The following is a 20,723-nucleotide window of genomic DNA, read 5'->3' on the forward strand; positions in this document are numbered from 1 at the left end:
ATGCTGTATTTTGTCAAATGCTTTTTCTGCATCTATTGACAGGATCATATGGTTTTTATCTTTTCTTTTATTGATATGATGGATCACATTGATTGATTTGCGAATGTTGAACCAGCCCTGTAACCCAGGAATGAATCCCACTTGATCTTGGTGGATGATTCTTTTGATATGCTGCTGGATTCGATTTGCAAGGATCTTGTTGAGAATTTTTGCATCCGTATTCATCAAGGATATTGGCCTATAGTTCTCTTTTTTTGCTGGATCTCTGTCTGGCTTGGGAATCAGAGTGATGCTGGCTTCATAAAATGAGTCCGGGAGTTTTCCTTCGACTTCTATTTTTTGGAATAGCTTGAGAAGAATTGGGATTAATTCTGTTTTAAATGTCTGGTAGAATTCCCCAGGGAAACCATCAGGTCCAGGGCTCTTATTTGTTGGGAGATTTTTGATCACTGATTCGATTTCTTCACTCGTTATGGGTCTGTTCAGGTTTTCTATTTCTTCCCGTGTGAATTTTGGTAGTGAGTGTGTGTTTAGGAATTTGTCCATTTCTTCTAAGTTGTCCAATTTGTTGGCATATAATTTTTCATAGTATTCCCTGATAATTGCTTGTATTTCTGAGGGGTTGGTTGTAATAAGTCCATTTTCATTCATAATTTTGTCTATTTGGGTGCTCTCTCTTTTCTTTTTGATAAGCCTGGCTAGAGGTTTGTCAATTTTGTTTACTTTTTCAAAAAACCAACTCTTGGTTTCATTGATCTGTTCAATTGTTTCTTTGGTCTCTATGTTGTTTATTTCTGCTCTAATTTTTACTATTTCTCTTCTTCTACTGGGTTTAGGGCGTTCTTGTTGCTCTGCCTCTAGCTCCTTTAGGTGAGCTGTTAGATTTTGGACTTGTGCTTTTTCTAATCTCTTGAAATAGGCCTGGAGAGCAATGTACTTTCCTCTTAGGACTGCCTTGGCCGCATCCCATAGATTTTGAATTGTTGTGTTTTCATTTTCATTTGTTTCCATATATTTTTTAATTTCCTCTCTAATTGCCTGATTGGCCCATTCATTCTTTAGAAGGGTGTTCTTTAACCTCCATGTTTTTGGCGGTTTTCCAGACTTCTTCCTGTAATTGATTTCAAGTTTCAAAGCATTGTGATCTGACAGTGTGCATGGTATGATCTCTATTCTTTTATATTTATTGAGGGCTGCTTTATGTCCCAGTATGTGATCTATCTTGGAGAATGTGCCATGCGCACTTGAGAAGAAAGTAAATTCCCTGGCCTCAGGATGTAAAGTTCTAAATATATCCGTCAGATCCATCTGGTCCAATGTGTCTTTCAAGTCCATTATTTCTTTAGTGATTTTCTGTCTGGTTGACCTATCCATTGCTGTAAGCGGAGTATTAAAGTCCCCTGCTATTAGCACATTCTTATCTATAAGCTTGTTTCTGTTTGTGATTAATTGTTTTAGATATTTAGGTGCTCCCATATTCGGTGCGTAGACATTTATGATTGTTAGTTCTTCCTGATGGATGGACCCTGTAATTATTATGTAGTGCCCTTCTTCATCTCTTGTGATTGTCTTTAATTTAAAGTCCAGTTTGTCTGATATAAGTATCGCTACTCCGGCTTTCTTTTGATTTCCTGTAGCATGATATATATTTCTCCATCCCCTTACTTTTAATCTGAAGGTATCTTCCCGTCTAAAATGAGTTTCTTGTAGACAGCATATTGATGGATTTTGTTTTTTAATCCATTCTGCTACCCTATGTCTTTTGATTGGAGCATTCAGCCCATTTACATTCAGTGTTATTATTGAAATATGTGGGTTTAGAGTCTTTGTATCTTTTGTAGGGTTCATGTTTGTGGTGGTGTCTCTGGTATCTTTGTTCCTTGCAACCTTTCCTTCAGAGCATCCCCCTCAGGATTTCTTGTAGGGCTGGCTTCGTGGTGACAAATTCTTTCAATTTCTGTTTATTTGGAAAGGTTTTTATCTCTCCTTCTATTTTGAATGACAGGCTTGCTGGATAGAGGATTCTTGGCTGCATATTTTTACTGTTCATCACATTGAAGATTTCCTGCCATTCCTTTCTAGCCTGCCAAGTTTCAGTAGATAGGTCTGTCACCACTCTGATAGGTTTCCCTTTGTATGTTAGGGCCCTTTTCTCCCTAGCTGCTTTCAAAATTCTCTCTTTGTCCTTGTATTTGGCCATTTTCACTATGATATGTCGTGCAGAAGATCGATTCAGGTTACGTCTGAGGGGAGTCCTCTGAGCCTCTTGTACTTCCACATTTACTTCCTTCCCCAGGTCGGGGAAGTTCTCTGCTATAATTTGTTCCAGGACTCCTTCAGCACCTTTCCCTCTCTCTTCCTCTTCTGGGATTCCTATGATACGGATATTGTTGCGTTTGACCGTATCGCTGAGCTCTCGAATTCTTCTTTCCTGTTCCTGGATCAGTTTGTCTCTTTTTTTGTCAGCTTCTTGTTTTTCTATAATGGTGTCTTCTAAATCACTTATTCTCCTTTCTGCCTCTTCAATCCGTGCATTGGAGGCCTCTAATTTATTATGGATCTCATTTATCGCATTTTTTAATTCTTCATGCCTATTTTTATTTTCCATTCTGTCTGTAGCCATAGTTTCTTTGATGTCCCCTATGTTTTTTTCAAGCCCAGCTATTAATTTTACCATTATTATTCTAAAATCTTGTTCAGTGATGCTGCTGATATCTGTTTTGAGCAGTTCATTAGCTGTCATTTCTTCTTGGAGTTTCTTTGGAGGAGAGGTCTTTCGTTTTGTCATTTTAGTTAGCTTTCCGGCTCTTGTTGGTTTTAAAGACCTGTTAATGCTCTCTGTATCTATGAGCACTGCTATATCCAAGAAGACTCTTTGACTGTCCAGGGCCTATCCTTCAGAGAGTGTTTTTTGAATGGTATCCCCTGGTCTCTCTTGTTGGGACCTTGGTTATTTTATTTTCCTATTCGTAGTGATATTTGGGACTCTCCGCCTTGTGTACTCTGGCTTGTTTCTTGAGGTACCCGTTAGAAGGCTTTCTCAGTGGATACTGCATCCTTTTTCTCCCAATCTCTCAGGTTTTGTAAGATTTCCAATGGCTTCAGATCTTTTCCGTGTGATGTATGGGCACGAGTGCAAATATGGAGCACCTTACTTCTCCTCCATCTTGCCCCTCCTCCGTAAGGAAGAAATTCCTATATTAACTTAAACCACCATGATTATAGTTGTTCAGTTATTCATAGTCAAACCAAATGCTATATAATAGAACAGCTAATTAAAAATATTGAACTTGTATAGCATGATTCAAGTGTATAAAACAGTATATAGAGAGGTACATACACAGATGCTTCTATATACATGTATAGAAAATTCAGGAAGCCTATCTCTGGATTATTAACAGGGATTAACTCTAGGGAATGGAAGTGGATGGAAGAAAAAAAACCACATTTTCCATTTAAATGGCAAGTTATGATTTATTTTCACTCTATATTTTTTATTTTAAGTATAAATTTAAATAGCAAAGGATCCACTTATTTTTTTAGTTCTTTTTACAACCATTTATTGAAAAAAAAGTAAAATAGTAGTTAATAAATAGCATAATCATAGGTATACTAAGTTGTTGCTGTTAGCAATGTATTTGGTTTCCTAAAATATTTTTCTTCTCAGTCTGTTATTTTATGAATCACCCTGAAAATATGATAGTGTCTCCTATCGCTATATATAGATTATACATACATAGAGTTATGCTTGTAACTATCACAACCAAACAAATTAATTTTTTAAAATGTTCTTATTTATTTCTAGGAGAGAGAGAGAGAGAGAGAGACAATGTGAGCAGGGGAGGGTCAGAGAGAGAGGGAGTCACAGACTGAAAGAGGCTCCAGGTTCTGAGCTGGCAGTCAGCACAGAGCCGGACACGGGGCTTGAACCCACGAACCGCGAGATCATGACCTAAGCAAAAGTCGGACGCTTAACCGACTAAGCCACCCAGGCGCCCCTATTTTCTAGAGATTTTTTAAAATCCATAAAGTGAACACCAATGAATTCTTTGTTGTTTTTCCTTTTGGGAAATGTCCCTTGCTCATTTCAAGCTATTCTTGTCTGTTTCTCCTTCCAGAGGGGGAGGTATGTAACACAGTCTGGCCAGAGCATCCCATCCACCTGGACACAATTATACCAAAGATGGGCATGTGGCCCAGCTAGGGACAATTTAGTCAATAGATCTGTAGGATGTCATCATTCCAACAAGGAGAAAGAATCTGCCTGAAAAAGAAGCCAAAGGGAGCATGCAGAGAAAAGTAGAGGCTATCTACCTACCTACCTACTTATCTACCTACCTATCTATCCATCCATCCATCCATCCATCCATCCATCCACTGGTGATTTCACTGTTTTTTGAACCCCTGTATCTAGCTGTTCTTGGAGTACTACACTTCTCAGATATGTGATTCAGTAAATTATTATTATTATTATTATTATTATTATTATTATTATTTTTAAATTAGGATCAGTTGGTTTTATGTCACTGATTAACTTAGTATCTTATTTAGGGAGATGTTTCCCTCAATTGTTTCAAGGGTTTGGTTATAAAAAAAGTATGCATACATATAACATTCCATTTATTAGTTGGCCAATGCTCTTGCAAATTGAGTCTATTAGAAATGAAACCTAATGCAGGTAGAGCCATAAGAAATTTCCTACATTCAATAATTTTTTATCTATAAAAGTGGCAATTTCATCAGGTTGTTCAATTTAATATAAAGGTATTTTTCATAATAGCTCAGAAACAAAATAACAACACAATATTTGTTTTCCTAGGAAGTACAGACGTTATGGAAAATAAAAAATGAAAACAAAACTTCTACAGTTGTAATCCAAAAATAAACACTATTATATTTTTCATATAATAAGCTTGGTTTAGAAAATAATTTTATTGGACCAAAAACTATTAAGTTAATAATGTTTGTTATTTTGGGAATCCATTTAATTAAAAAAATACATGTTGCTTTCCAGTAAATATGATTCTAAAATTAATTTACATTTTAAAAATGTCCTGCTTCAAGCTTTTCTTTGAGTCATTTTTATTAACTAATTTGCGAACAGGCCAACCCTTCTAAACTGGAAAGACTTCTCTATACCATTCTCAACATATGCAGTGTTTGATAATTCCATTATTAACTACATAATCCCAATTCCAGAGTCCTGATATAAATGATAAACTTGATTTATAAATAATTATAAAAAGGTAAGAATCCTATTATATCCAATTTGATATATTATAGAAATATTTTATAAAATATGCTTTAGTCTACACTTTAGGTTTTAGACTGAATAATCTATTTGGTCTACACAATCTATATTTGGTAATGTGCCAAAATAATGGCATGAGTAAAACTGGGAATTCCATAAATGCTAGTATGGTATTGTTTTAATGACATTGTTAAAATGGTTCATTCATTTATAAAGCAACTCTCCACTGAGTGTTTAATTCTGTATATGCCAGAACATTCCTTGGTGCAGAGTATTTTGAGCACATCAGAATGAAAATTACACCATTTATAAAATTATATGTATAAGAAAAGAAAACAAAGCAAGATATAGGATAAGGAGTGTCTGGTGTGAGGAAGTAGGGTCTTCAGATTTTCAGATGCCAGTCTGGTAAGGATATTTGGTAAAAAATTGTGGCAGTGAACAAGAACATGGGGAGCCCTGAGGAGTCTCTCAGCCCTAAGCAGTGCCACGGTGTGTTCAAGGCACATAGGTGGTCTGGGGCACAGGGCTGTAGGAGGGGACAGAAGTAGAAGACACTATCTAAGAAGAAAAGAAGGTCCGGATCATGAAAGGCATTGGATACTAGAGTAAAGACTTGGCAATTTTTCCTAAGTGAAGTTTGCACATTTTTTTAAAAAAGATCACTCTGAGTATGAAAAGCGAGTTATGGTAAGGACAACAATGAAAGCAAAAAGTGTAGTTACATGGCAATTGCATTAGTTTCAGAAAAATATTCTTAATTTAAGGTATGAGAGAGTCACAAAGTAGACATTAACAGACTTCCTAATGTGCTCCCCTATCTATTACTGTCCTGATCATTGAGGACAACTTTTTGTAGGACAAAGTTCCATTCGGACAAATAAAAGGGCATGAAACATTAAAAAAAATAGTAAGCAAGAAGTTATAGCTTTTAAAAATCAGAATACAGATTGACCTTACTATGGGAAAGTAGAGGTTTCCTACGAAAATTTTTGAAAGCTGAAATGGTATAAAGCAAAGAATATCCCCTGGTTTCCAAAAGTTTGCCCTAAACCACATTTTTAGGGAAGATCTACACTATTATGGTACTAGCATATGGTATTTATAACTAGATAATCATTGTTTTCTGCATCAATAAGAAGGTACTTTCTGAAAAAATGTAGGAACTACAAAACTACTATTTACTGCCATACCTACCTTTAATATTATGTATTGAAGTTAATGTTTGACATGTTTCCTATGTTTTTCCATGATTGACATCAGGATTCTAAATTATAATATGGGCTTTGTCATAATGTCTTTGAATAAAACTTTTTAAAAGAAGGGTTTTTTTTTTCCTGTTGTATAAGAGATGTCTTTAACACAAGCAAAAATATAACCCTTAACCATTAAATTTACAACTGTGTTCTTAATAAGCTTTTGAAGGAATTCAGATTTGATTTAGAGAGGGCTTTGCTCCACTTAAACTAGTTTCCCTACCAATCTTTATCCTGCCTGCTTTCCTGGAAGATTATCAACTTCTTGATTAGTAAGAAGGGTAGACATTTATACTTAAACTTAAAGGTGGACCTCTTTAGCAACTGAGAATTTCCCTGTAGCTAAAACTAGGGGAAGATACCAAATGAACAGTAGCAATATTTTAGCTATTGGAATGGTTTCATTTATTCCATATTATAAAACAATAGCAATTTTAGCTATAAAACAATAGCTTTACATGTTGTATAATGAAAACTTTTCTCATGTGATAAACATAGTCTTCCAAATGTTTTAGTTGGAGGTACTTAGTGTGAAATATTTTCTGAATCTGTTACCAACCAATGCCATGACCCAGGACTATTGTTTGATTTAGGCAGAAAACTTGGAACATTGGTAGTGACATAAGAGAACCTTTTATTTTTGTTTTTCTAAAGTTATTTAGCTAAAATGTAACAAATAATGATATGAGTTATAAACCCCCTTTTAGGGAAATAACTAGTTTCTCCATTTTTTTTTGGAACAAACTAAGAAATCCCGCTAGACTGACAATTCTTCCTTTCTTTAAGTGGCCCCTTTCTTTGCTTGATTTTCTCCAGCAGCCTTTTGCTTCCTATCCAGACCTGTTTTCCCCAGGGAATATCCTGGGATTTCTTGCAATGATATGTAATCTATATTAAAGAAATCATTAAATCACAGAAACTGTAGCTAATGGAAGGCATTTCTGTATGCTTTCATTTCAGCGTAATGGAATACTTCAGTGATTAGGTACATGAAATAGTGATCAAGTCGCAGAGGTGCTATAGCTTTTTGTATTTATGGATAGCTGTACCAAATACAATAGCATGTCTCATATAATATATGGCTATGCCAAAATGAAAACTGAACTAATTTCAAGAAAACCACGCCATTAACGTTTAGGGGAAAGGTCAATGCATTATTTTAAGGGCTAAGAAACCTGAAATAGTCATTGCATCTGAATGAAAAGGAGGAAAAAAAATCACTGATGTCTCTGGTTGACATTTGTGATGAGTGGAAAATGAATAAATTCACTTGCAGTGATTGATGTAACCTAATAAAAATGTCAATAAATTCACATGATTGTGTTGCTATATCTCAATCATGAGCGAACTAAGTTGTGCCTATTTTTATTTCTTAGACATAGGAAACATGGTATTGTATTTCTTCATCCATTCCAAAGTTGGGATTGAGTGCTAAGTGATAAGACTCAGACTACATAAGACAGAAGTATGTAAAGATGAATTAGTTGTGTTCCTACTTCCAAGTTGATTATGGTCTACAGTAGAAAGAGACATATACCTAAATAATTATACTGTAATGCAGTAGGTAGCTAAAATTTCAGAGTACAAAAACAGCTAAAATATGATTGCTGGTCAGAGGAATGAGAAACTACAAAAGTACAGAGAAGCACAATTATGACAAAAGCTGCCAACTTCATATAAATGTGATTGACATTAGACAGTGTTCAGATTTAGAACTGGCCTTGTAATCTGAAAAATTAAGTTCCTTCTTCATTTCTTTTTTTTTCTCTTCTTTTTATTCTCCCCTCTCTTTTCCTTCCCTTCCCCCTTTTTGTACCATTTTCTTTCATCCATGTGCCTTTAGCACTTACTCCAGGCTTGGCACCATGCCAGGTGCCACAATGAAGAAAATAAAGACTGTCTTCAACAGACCTTGCCCTCCTCCTCACCACCACCCCCCCCCCGCCAATGCCCATTCCAATACAAAGCATTTCCTGTTTTATTCAAAAGCAAATAAGTTTAAAATATATAGCAGGGGATATATATTAGAAATTTGGGAGAAGGAAGATTGAGGGGAGAGTGAAGTAGAGCTGGGATAGAAAATTAAGATTAAGTGGAGAAAATGAGTTAGTCACTATACAGTTTAACCCTTTATTATCAGGAAACTAAGGGTCATCAAAAATCAAATGAAATTGTTTCAGAGAGATTCTATCTGCTTAGAATACATGAGTGCAGTTTTGGTATCTAAGCAAAAGACTGAGGAATCAAGTAGATAGAGAAAGACTATTTCCTTGCTCCACTCAGCACAGGACCCAGCAAAATTATGGGGTTTTGAAGACCCAGATAAATGCATTAATGTCAGGATAATTTTATTCTACTGATGAGCAGTTACTGGGCTGGGGAAACCCTATAATAGGTGTTGGCAGGTGGTGTGTACGTTAAGAGGGAGCCTCAATGGGTAACAACTAACAGACTGGTTGGGCTGTTTCAGAAAAAAAAAAGGCAGGGGCATCAGAAAAGGGTGCTAGGGCCCCAATCCTATGGTGTAAGGGCTAAGAATCCAACAGACTTCTGGGCCACACATACAAATTGTGATTATAGTACAACATGTTAAGTGCAATGCAGATAGATGGCTAACCTGCTGCAGAGATCTAGAAAGGATATTTAATATAAGCTGTGTTATCCCCTTATAAGTAGTTTCTTGGCTGAGAAAAGGGTGATCGGGGCAGAGGAGAGAGAGAATTTTCCATGAATATGTGAAATAAGAAACAGCATACTGTGTTGGGGGCGGGGAGAATTACCAAGGATTCACTGTTAATAGATTATAAACTAAAAGGTAGAAAAGGCAGAAGATAAAGATAAAGATATGTTATGAGTGGGCGCCAATGATACAGAATCTTGATTTTTCTAGCTTTGGCAGCATGAGGTTTTGTCTGGTAGACAAAGGAGGTAAAGGAAAGCCTTTGAAGGATTTTAGGCTAAGAAGGAAACTTAAAAATGAGTAAAACAGTTTTATTTTAAAAACAACTAATTTGATAAATGGTGATCAAGTGATAAATATGCAAAAAAAAAAAAAAAAATCCTTGGCCCATACCTCACATTTCATACAAAACTAAACTCAAAATGGATCACAGACTTCCATGTAAAGTGCAAAGCTATAAAACTTGTAGAAGACAGAAGAAGATAATATCTTTGTGACTGTGGGTTAGGTAAAGTTTTTAGATATCACACCAAGAAATATAATCCAAACAGAAAAAAAATTTCAATTAGATATTACCAAATCTTATAAAACTTACACACATTTCATAGAACACAAAAATAAACAAAAAACAAAAATGAAAACAATCAAACAAAAAACAAGCCACAAACTAGGAAAGCATCTACAAATCACATTTCTGATAAAGAATTGTTATCACAAAAATATTTTTCAAACTTTAAAAACTCAACATTAAGAAAAAGCTAACCCAGTGCAAGAAAATAGGTAAAAATCTGAAGACACACTTCACAAGAAGATATATATGGGATAGCAAATAAACATATGAAGGGATGATCAAAATTAATAGTCATTAGGGAATGCTAATTAAAATGACATAAGATACTGATACAGATTCACGAGAATGACTAAATATTTTTAAAAAGTTGCAAAACTAAGTATTGAACCACTGAAACCCACAATTACCAGTGGCAATGTAAAATGGTACATCTGGTATGGAAAAAATTTTGGCAGTTTCTCACAAAATTAAACACATATTTATCTTCTAATCTAGTCATTCCAAACCCAAGCATTTACCCAAGATAAATGTAAATATGTGTTCCCACAAGAATCTCTGATTAATGATTACAGCAGTTTTACTAATAATCATCTAAACTGAAAGCAAACCAGATGTCCTTCAACTACTGAATGCATCACCAAACTCTGGTACATCCATACAAAAAAATACTACTCAACAATAACAACAACAAATGTGAATGAATCTCAAGTGCATTCCACTAAGAGAAAGAAGCCAGACTCAAAAGGCTTCATATTGTATAATTCCATTTAGAGAACTTTCTGAAATATTACTGTGCCTTAAAGAAGTATTCTGATTAATAAACACAGAAGAGCTAGAGAAACAGCTAGCTCTAATCACCATTAGAATATAACAGTAATAAGTGTTGCAGGCAAGATCTACTATGGATGATAAAATTAGTAGGGAAAAGCTTGAGGCAAAACAGAATATTTGCCTAATTTAAATTATCTCTCCCCAAATATACATTAATTATGAAAGGGGAAAAGTAGTTTTACAGTAGGTAATCTAGAAAATATCACCTTAACTAAGTGATTGATGTTAACATCCCAGGAATGAGGCATATGGACATCATGTTCCCTGGAATACAATGCACTCACAAAGGTATATAACTGCTGTGATGCTCCAGCCAAAAATTCATAACCATAAATCAAATTATGGAAAAGCAACAGAGACACCCAGCTGAGGGACATTCTACAAAATAACTGACTGGTGCTCTTGAAAAGTGTCAAGTTCATGAGAGACAAGGAAAGACTGCATAATTGTCACAGATTAGAAGATACTAAGGGGATGTGATAAACAAGTGCAGTGTGGGAACTCAGACAGGACCCTGGGACAGATGAGACACTAGTGAAAAGACTGACAGAATTTGAACAAAATTCTGTAGCTTGGTAAATAGTTCTGTACTAATATTTATTTCTTGGCTTTGATAACAATCCTATGGTTAATGTGAAATATTAACATCAGGGGAAACAAGTGAAGTTTATATGGGAACTATATTATTTTCACAACTTTTTCTTTAAGTTTGAAATTATGTCAAAGTGAAACTTGGAGAAAAGTCAGAGTAACATATTCTAACAGCAACAAAATAAGCATTAAAATATTCATCATGAGATTAAACAAGGAGCTTGCTAAATTTCTATTCATTAACTTTATGGGTACTTTTTTAAAAAGTTTTTTTTTTATTTTTATTTTTGAGAGGCAGGGAGAAACTGAGAGACAGGGAGAGAGAATCCCAAGTAGGCTCCACACTGTCAGTGCTGAGCCCAACATGGGGCTCGGACCCATGAACTGTGATATTACAACTTGAGCCGAACTGGAAGGTTGGACGTGTAATGGGCCAAGCCACCCAGGTGCCCCTGGTTAGTTTTTTATTAGAAGTCACATATGCAAGGAGCCCATGATTATTTTTAGTGATTAAGACTTCTACTGGTCTTCATCCAGTCCTACATAAGACCGTCAGAAATCTGGTGAAAGTTCCTGAGTAATGACTGATTGCCCGAACTTCCATTCTGGCAGAATGGTTCTCATATACCTGACAGCATGATGCAAACTTATGTCTATTATATAGAGTTATCTATAGCTCTTCTCAAACTCGGCACCAGCAAACTTTTCACCAGAAAAAAAAAAAAAAAAAAAACTTTATCATGAATGGTTTGGAAGGAACTTTCACTTTTGAAAATGAGTAAGATTTCACCCTCTAGATAATTCTATTCAATTTGATTTTGAGATATTAAAGGGCAGCATTAGGTATACATAAAATTATAGTTATATTCCTTTTTCTCCCCTAGTTCTATAGCTTACAGTGCTATCTTTACATTGAACAACTTGTTACTAGAATTTTTAACCTGTTACATCTTAACACAGTCTACCCAATAATTAGCAGGCTGGTTAGGGAGAGGGGAGAACCACAGGAAGGAGACATTAAGTTAGAGGCAGATCTAGGAAGGTGGTTAGACTGAATGACCTTGAGAAAACACAGATACTTAAACATGGAAGAAACAAGAAAAATTCCTCCTTAATACTGAAGAAGTACATTCTCTCTGGTAACTAGGGAAGCACACTCTGGCAGAGCATAAGCTACTGATCCACTTAGCCCCAGTGCTGCTTGAACAGAGCAAGGTACGCAGGACTACCAGAGTAGGTCAACTTTTTACTATTTGTTAGAGTCACACTTGCTTTATTTTCTATTTATCAATATGTATACATTATAACTTCAAGTAGCAAATACTTTGCAGCAAATATCCCAAGAATCCACTGGGGCTCCAGAAATTGTACAAGAATAATTAATCACTATTTTCGGTAACAGTAAATAGTAAATATTAGGAGAAGAGAAAAAAAAGATTTAAAAAATCAGGATTTCTTCTCTTTACTGTCTCTCATCTTTCCTTTTACCTTCCCCCATTTGTTAAGCACACTCTTTGGGGTAGCAGCTCTGTCACAATCTCCAAGTTCTCTTGTGTCCTCAGTGATAACCAAAATCTTTCTAAGTTTTCCTGATCAGTTTTCTTTCACACTCTTCTCAGGGGCTACTTTAAACATTCACTAATACCCCCAAGTCCTTTAACTATCACTTCAGCAAATGACCTTGCCCCTTACATGACTGAAAAAAAAAAAAAAAAAAAGGAGGCTGGTAAATCCAGAGGCATCTGGGCCTTCTAGGTACCAACATCCTTTTTTCATATCATAGTTATCTACGAACTCATTAGGTTCAGCTTGGTACATCTGCATCCAGCTCCTCAGGGATTTGGAAGAGGAAGAGATACATGGGAGAAATAAGAGTAACTTTTAACATGCTTTTGTCATTCAGCATGAATGTCATCTACAATTCAAGAGACTGGTGAAGAATGAAACCAGAGGAAGTAGATGTATGGACCTGACCCAGGAGGACAGGTATTCTGGCTTTCTTTTTCACTGCCAAATGCTTAATGCTTATTAAAGTGCGTGGCACACAGGTAGTTAGGTACATAGTAAATATTACTTGAACAAATAAATAACATAGAATGGTAAGAATCTGGAATATAAGTAAGAAATCAACACAATTGAATTTGCATTTTAACCTATCAGTCTGACTGCAGTGTGCACGTACCTCAGAGTCCACTGCAATCTGACCATTTTCATATAAGCTGTAAGGGGCAGTGCCCTCCTGATTGCCTCACCCAACAGATGAGATTCTCAATCCCTGTCTTACATGGCTTCCCAGTTCCTTTTACTCTATTGACCTCTCCCCCATTCTTCGGAACCTGTTCTAGGTTGTTTCTTCTGTCTCTTTTGGAAGCTTTTCATCTTCAGTTTGCCTATTAAGGATAGTTCTCCTCAACCTTCTGGGTAAGCTCACCCTACCAGTAGCTTCACTACCAATTGGCACCCATCTGGTGAGTACTCTTTAATTTGTACCTGCAGTCTAGACATCCAGCCAGGTTCCAGAGGCCTCAAGGAGTTAAGCATCCCAGGCACCTCAAACACAACTTACTCAAGTTAGAATTCATATTTTCTCTCCAACTCTGCATTTCTCCAGAATTTCCTCTCTGAGGAAACTTGTAAGACATTTGACATCAGTCACTAAAGTCTCCTAATTTAACCTTGGAAATAGCTCTTGATTCTATTCCCTTCTTATCTTATCTAATCTAGTTTCCCATTAGTTTTCACTTGGATTACTACACTTGTCTCTTCACTGTTTTGCCTGCCTATAGCTTTTTCTTTGACTATGTAATCTGTACAGTTATTTTTTTGCTCCTGATGTTCTGGATGCCTGCAAGATGACAACTTCTTTTTTAACCACAAGGTTTTCTGTTTTCTCTGCCTGGAATAGTCTCCTACCAAATCTTGGCATGACTTGATCTTTCATTTCACTCAGGTTTTTTTTTTTTTTTTTCTGTTTACCTAAAATTATATTCATGCATTTAATTTCTTTTGGTTTCCTCCAGTAGGGAGACAGAAGCTCTTTTTCAATACCATATTACCATTGACTACTAGAGTAGAAACCCAGTAAGTAAATATTCATGGAATAAATGAATGGATAAATTAATAATAACTGTATCCAGAACAACACATGCCACACATCACACTGGGAAATACTGGCCTGCTTGTCTGCTGCTCCCAGTGGACGGACACCAAAAAGTGTGCTTCTCAGGAGCACGGAGGGCTTCTTTTCTGTAGCTCTAGGTTTTAATTGGCAATAATGTCTAACACCTGGTGGTGCTCAGGTGTTTCTTGGAAAACAAAGCAAAACAAGCCTCTCGGCCTGTCTTAGCCAGCAGAGTGGCTGAACTCCAGAAGAAAGTGGGAAGGCGGGGGGGAACAACCATCTAATTTATTTTATTTGACTCAGTTTTGCAGAATATTTACCCCTGCAATGTATATTCTAAATATCCAAACCCTGATTTTGTTTCACAGGAAAATTTTACCTATACTTTCTCTTCATAGATTGTTAAGATAGAGCTTTATTAAAGGGACTTTTTATTTCTCCTGGAATCTATCTTCTTTGGATTACTAATACAAACCTGAAGTTATTTTAAAAAAGTGGAAGTAGGGTGATAAGTTATCACTGGCACAAATTTTCCTCACCAACATCTGTGACCCTCTTCCTTTGGTGAAGAAATGGAACACAAAATATTAGGCCTAATGTGACCTTTACTGTTTTCTAATCCAATCTCCCCTTTTCAATCTTTAGTGCAGATTAAAAAAAAAAAAAAACCCTAAGGACTAAAGATGTGGAGGATTGGCTAAGATCCTATAACTGGCAGCTGGAAACACACCAGGTGAAGAGGCAGAGATCATATTGGTGGCAACAGTAAAAGTCAGAAATCTTGGGCAATGTACTACTTGACAAGTAGAATGCAATTCTGGAACCAGATGGGCAGTTCTTGTGCAGCTATTGTACAATGTACTTGACTGACTTGAATCTACTCTCTTAGAACCTGTGTAGACCCACTGAAACTGTTTGAGAGGAACCCATAGTACTCCGCCATATTTAAAGAGGGTTTGGGCATTCTAGCACTTTCTTGTTACAGCTCCTATACTGTGCCCACAGAATGTCTTTACAAAGTCCTACAATGAAATGAAGTTATGTTCGGGAATTCATTTGCTATCCTGATTGGTTTCTATTACTCCTTACTAGATGTATGATTTATCTGAGATATAGTTGGTATATCTAAATTTAATTATCAGCCTCTAAGCCAGGAGATAGGCACTTTATTAGTTCTCTCTTGTTCCTTCCATCATCATGATTCAAACTGCTAGGCCCAGGCTTCTGGAGTGTGGTTACTGCACTGTATTTCTTCATCATTTAACCACTATTCTTATCTTTTTATAGGAGTGTACCACTTTCTCTTTTGGTTAAGTAACTAATGACACTGGTGTATACCTTACCAGTTACAAATTGCTACTATGCATGCTACTAATGGCGACAAGTCTGTTCTCTAACTAATCGCTTCTATTTGCTTCTTGGACAAAAAGTATGTGCTAAGCATATGGTTTAGCTCGATTAATCTCTGTTTATATCAGTTTTATCTTAACAGGTTAATGAAATTGTGATGTGTATCAAATAAATAGGTTCAGCTTTTATCACACACACTTTTTATATAATGCAGCTTTTAATCATTTAACTTCCAAGTTTAAAATAAAAGTAGTTATATGCTTTGAATATGAAAGAGCAAAGTGTTCCCAAGAACTTTGTAATATGTATCTCTTGGAGATAAAATGTATACATAAGATAAAAAATATGCCTATTAAGAATTTATAAAAGGATCTGATGAAGATTTTGATCTATAATTTTGCATCACTTTCAACTGAGAGTCTGAGTTTATTTCTCAGAACCCCAGGATACTCTACTAACACGACTGCATAAACCTATGCTTCGTCTTTATCTTTGTCAGTATTATCTTTTATGCAATATGGTAGTCCTTAGGGAGCATTAATTGCTAGCTATCTTTTAGCTACTTAAGGGCAATCTTGGAACAATTACCATGTATTTATGGGAATGAGGCATTCATTTATTTATTGCCTTTCTCCTAAAAGTCTCATAGCACTTGAGTCAAGAAGATAACAGTATAAATATGCCCACTTATCTTTCAGGAATTACCCCTTTCTCCAACTCAGCAGCAGCCCAGCACCCTTATATGGGCTCACTTGTACAAGTTAAAACTATAAGGATGATTGTCATTCAAAAGCATATTGAATCTGCCCTTTCTCAATTATCTTTTCCTCCCTTTCCTGCCCAGTAGTTTCTTTCTTTTTCTTTTTTTTTTTTTCTTGAAATGGAACAAGGACTCTGACTTAGGGAAAATAGAAATTTGGCTTTGTAGTGATCATTGGTCCCATTTTTAGACAGGATTATTAGGGATATGAAATAATTACTGTTTGGTGTTTGCATGTTTATGTGAAATAAACGGAGTATTTCAAATAGGCAGACAAGTGCCACAGACTATCTCACTAAACCAATTCAGTTGATATAAAATAAACAAATCTTACTACTTCATAGGGCTTATAAATATTTTTACCTTTCATTGATTTTATCCATGTATATATATGCATATAAAATATATGGCAATATGTGAAAAACACATTGTAATACATGACAAAGTCATATAATATGATTTTCCAAGGGGAGAAAATAAAGATCTGATACTTTTCAATCTCTGAATTTATTGTTTGACACATTTCCAGATGTTACGAGCAAAAATACACATAATAAGACCTCGACATTATATTTAAATTATTATATTAAAAGTTTTGCAAAGAACCCAACTTTAAAATTATATTTTTTCTCCCAGAGAGATATGACAAAAGGATGACTTAAAAAGTTCATGCCAAATTAATGACAAGGAGGTCAGAAAACATAAATGAAAAATTAATATGTTATTTCTTCTCTCTCCTTCTGTCTTTCTCATTTAGATTATAGTCTTTGCTAGCTATTATGGCATAGCTGGATCTTTACAAATTTTACATTTTAGAGGTGATTCATTTTACTAACCTAAATTTTAGTGGTATTATATTATTTTATTCAGATTGCCATTTATTTAACGTTATTTAATTCAGATAAGATAAAGGTAAATTTAAGTATAAAACTGATTCATTCACTGTGATATAGAAACAGAAAAAAAAAACCCAACACTCATATACATGCCATGGGTTTTAGAATCAAAAAGACCTCAGCCTGAATACCAGCCATGCTACTTACTATGGGTTAGAGGTCTTTCCGCAGGTTAATTAACCTGTCTGAGCTTCAGTGGATAATGATACTCATAGTAGTTGCTGTGGAAATGAAATGGTCAACTGTATGTGTAAAGTGCCTGGCACACAGCACCAATAATGGCTATCATTTAATGTAGCTTTTTATGACACATACTATGCTAAACACTTTATACATTTACAAATTTAATCTTTACAGTTATTCCTATGGAGTAGGAGTTATGTTGGTCTTATTTTTGCAGAGGTGGAAATAAAGGAGAGAGATGGCAAATAATTTACCTAAAGCTGTATAACTCTTAAGTGGCAGGGGTAGAATTCTACGTTTTCCTAACTTGGTGGCTTAATGCAACATTGATCTTCTCTCATGATTTTATGGGATGACTAGATTGAGGTAGGTGGTTCCTTTGCTCTACAAGATGTCAACTGTGGCTATAGCCATCTGGTTTTGGTGGTGGTGGTAGTGGGGAGAGGTTGCAATGTCTGTGATGGTTTATCACAAGCCTGGCATTAAGTGCAAACTGTATGTGGGCAAATCAGATACATGTGTCAACTGGATGTTCCAGTTTTCCTCCTCTTTGCAATACTGCCTGAAGCCTCACCATATAGACTGGCTTTGCTAAGGGTTGGAGGCTGGGTAACAGGAAGCAACAAGCTCCAAAGTGCAAGCGTGTAAGGTGCTTCCACAGGGACACCCAGAAAAGCCCAGAATCAACAGAGAGAACAACACAAGAACATACACACTGGAAGTCTCCTTTAAGGCAACTAATGTAACACACCAGTGCAACACCTGTCATCAAAAGCACTCTTTTGTGTCTTCCAGCCCTTCAAGGCTATCTGCTATCTTCTGTTCCCCTTGTGCAGCATGTTGGTCAATGCATTGGAGAGGGACTTAGGAGTTTCATACACATACTCAATTATAGGCTTTTAGTAAGCTTTTACACTTGCCTGTTTTCAAATAGGACATGAAATTTCAATTTCATATAAGTGGTTTAAAAGAAATATCAATTTTATGAAAAAAAAACTTCTCAAAGATTTAAATTATGTTTTGAGTTTTTTAATGCCATTCTCTATTGGGTTTTATATGTTATAGTTCATTAGTGAATAAGGAGAAATAGAGTTAAGGTTTATATCCTGTCATTATTCAAATAAAAGTGATTATATAGCAATCTATTTTTTAGAGTATAAGATTAATTTTGTATTTTTAAGAAACTTCAAAGGAATGGCTTTGAGCTCACTATTTCTGTAAAAATGAAAATTTCCCTCCTTGAAGTTATAGTTTTTTCCATTTTATATAAATTAAAATAATTTAGTTCTAATAGCATTTATGTAGATGGGTTACATATAAATTTTTTTGTTTAGACATTTTACTTCAGACAAAGCATCCATATTTGTACATGAAATTTATTTCCAAGCAGAAGTATTTTACCTTAATAACTAATGTATTTTAATTGTTTCTTCTATTAATACTGAAATTTTAACAGCTTTAGACTAAGTGAACAGATTATAGAAATTAGAAAAAAATATATAGCCTTTTACTTTTGATTCATTACTTCATGTTAAATTAGCAAATGATTTACAAGGAAAAAATACCATTTCAAAGCTGTTTGGTGACCAATGCAAACTCTAATAATGTCACAGTCTCATATCAAGATTCTGAGGGGTTCAGAAGATGATATTAGAACTAAATTATCCTCTTTTTTAAAAAAATAATATATTTTATTTATTTTTGAGAGAGAAAGAGAGAGAGAGAGCACGAGCAGGGGAGGGTCAGAGAGAGGGAGGCTCCAGGCTTTTAGCCATCAGCAGGGCTGAACTCACGAACCGCAAGATCATAACCTGAGCTGAAGTCAGATGTTTAACCGACTGAGTGACCCAGGTGCCCCCTAAACTAAATTATCCTCTTATTGGCTGCGGTATTGCTAGTAAGGTTTTTCATTTGTTTGTTTCTAAGGAACTGAGATAGAGATATATAAAAGAGGTAATAAAGAAAATTAATACTTACTTTTTGTGACAACACCTTCCAGCCGAATGATATTTGGGTGATCAAACTGACCCATGATACTAGCTTCTCTTAGAAAATCTCTTCTTTGTCGATCCATGTGGCCACCTTTTAAAGTTTTGATGGCAACGGGGATCTCTCTTTTCCCTGGTGTCTTCAATCGTCCACTACAGACTTCTCCAAATTCTCCTTAAAATGTGAACAAAAGTAATTTTGTTTAAGGAGAATACTTACATTCGTGAAGAACTGAATTGTCATAAGTTATCATTTTTTAACATAATGACTGTCAACTGTGTCATTTCCATATGGAGATTTCTTTCTTAAAAATTAAACTTATAATGATGACATGCTTGATCAGCATCATTTATACCATCATTTCATATGGTAAGGCACAGAACTGCCATTGATAGATCTCCCTGATCTGCAGAGAAATTATGACTAGCAGAATCGGTGATGCTAATGTAATTCTATCGAAAAGCAGTCACTGCCTAACATTTCCTCTTCCTGATCTCAATACTGATATATGGGCTAAATGTCTGCTCTATTCAGGGAATCCATCAGGCATGTGTAGTGGATTTGATCCTGAAGACCATATGCCTGAGCTTCACTACTACCAGAAATCAGTGCTAGGGTCAACCGGTATATGAACGTATTGAAATGAATCCATCAAACTCAACTATAATAGGTGATTATACAGGCTAAATTACAAGTCACATGGTTGGAATACAAATATAATAAGATGATTTATGGCTCAGCAATGGCTTCACTGGGCAGGAATGAATAACAGGCAAATATTTATCACTAATTTACTATACACACACATATTCATATATGTATACATATAAATATATCCAGTGTTAGAGTGCTGTGAGTTTCAAAGAAGTATAAGACTTTGTCTCTGTTCTTAGGAGCCTACAGTTTAGTAGAAAAGTTTAGCTGAATAAATAAAACATTCAAGAACATAGGAACCAATCTCTGCAAATGGTATATTAGTTAAGTAAGAACAATGGCAACTAGAAGACTTCCTGGAGCAGGTGAAACTTCTGCTGGATGTTGATTGATAGGTACAATTTGGATATTCAAGAAAAGCAGTAACATTCCAGACAGAGATACATAGAGGGAATGAGAAGAGTGAAGACAATGATTCAAAGATCAGAAGCCATAAAGACACAAGGGTGACTAATGGGGTTATGGTGGGAAAGAAGTTTGGAAGTTTTCTTAGTGCAATGAAATAAATTCAATAAAACTTGAAATTCCAG

The 20,723-nt window shown here is 35.4% G+C and overlaps 1 protein-coding gene across 1 annotated transcript in view; it reads right to left on the bottom strand.

Moving 5' to 3' along the window:
* The window catches only part of EPHA6 (EPH receptor A6), a gene marked incomplete at its 5' end in the record, with an annotated part of 201,122 nt that extends 181,469 nt beyond the window's left edge, over positions 1-19,653 (bottom strand). The window contains one exon of the mRNA XM_039221986.1: positions 19,468-19,653. Within this exon, the coding sequence (XP_039077917.1) occupies positions 19,468-19,653 (186 nt within the window). The remainder of the gene's footprint in view (positions 1-19,467) is intronic.
* Positions 19,654-20,723: the final 1,070 nt, after the last annotated feature.

This window comes from Hyaena hyaena, unplaced genomic scaffold, assembly GCF_003009895.1.
Source record: "Hyaena hyaena isolate Hyena2069 unplaced genomic scaffold, ASM300989v1 scaffold_1040, whole genome shotgun sequence".
NCBI classification, from domain to species: domain Eukaryota; kingdom Metazoa; phylum Chordata; class Mammalia; order Carnivora; family Hyaenidae; genus Hyaena; species Hyaena hyaena.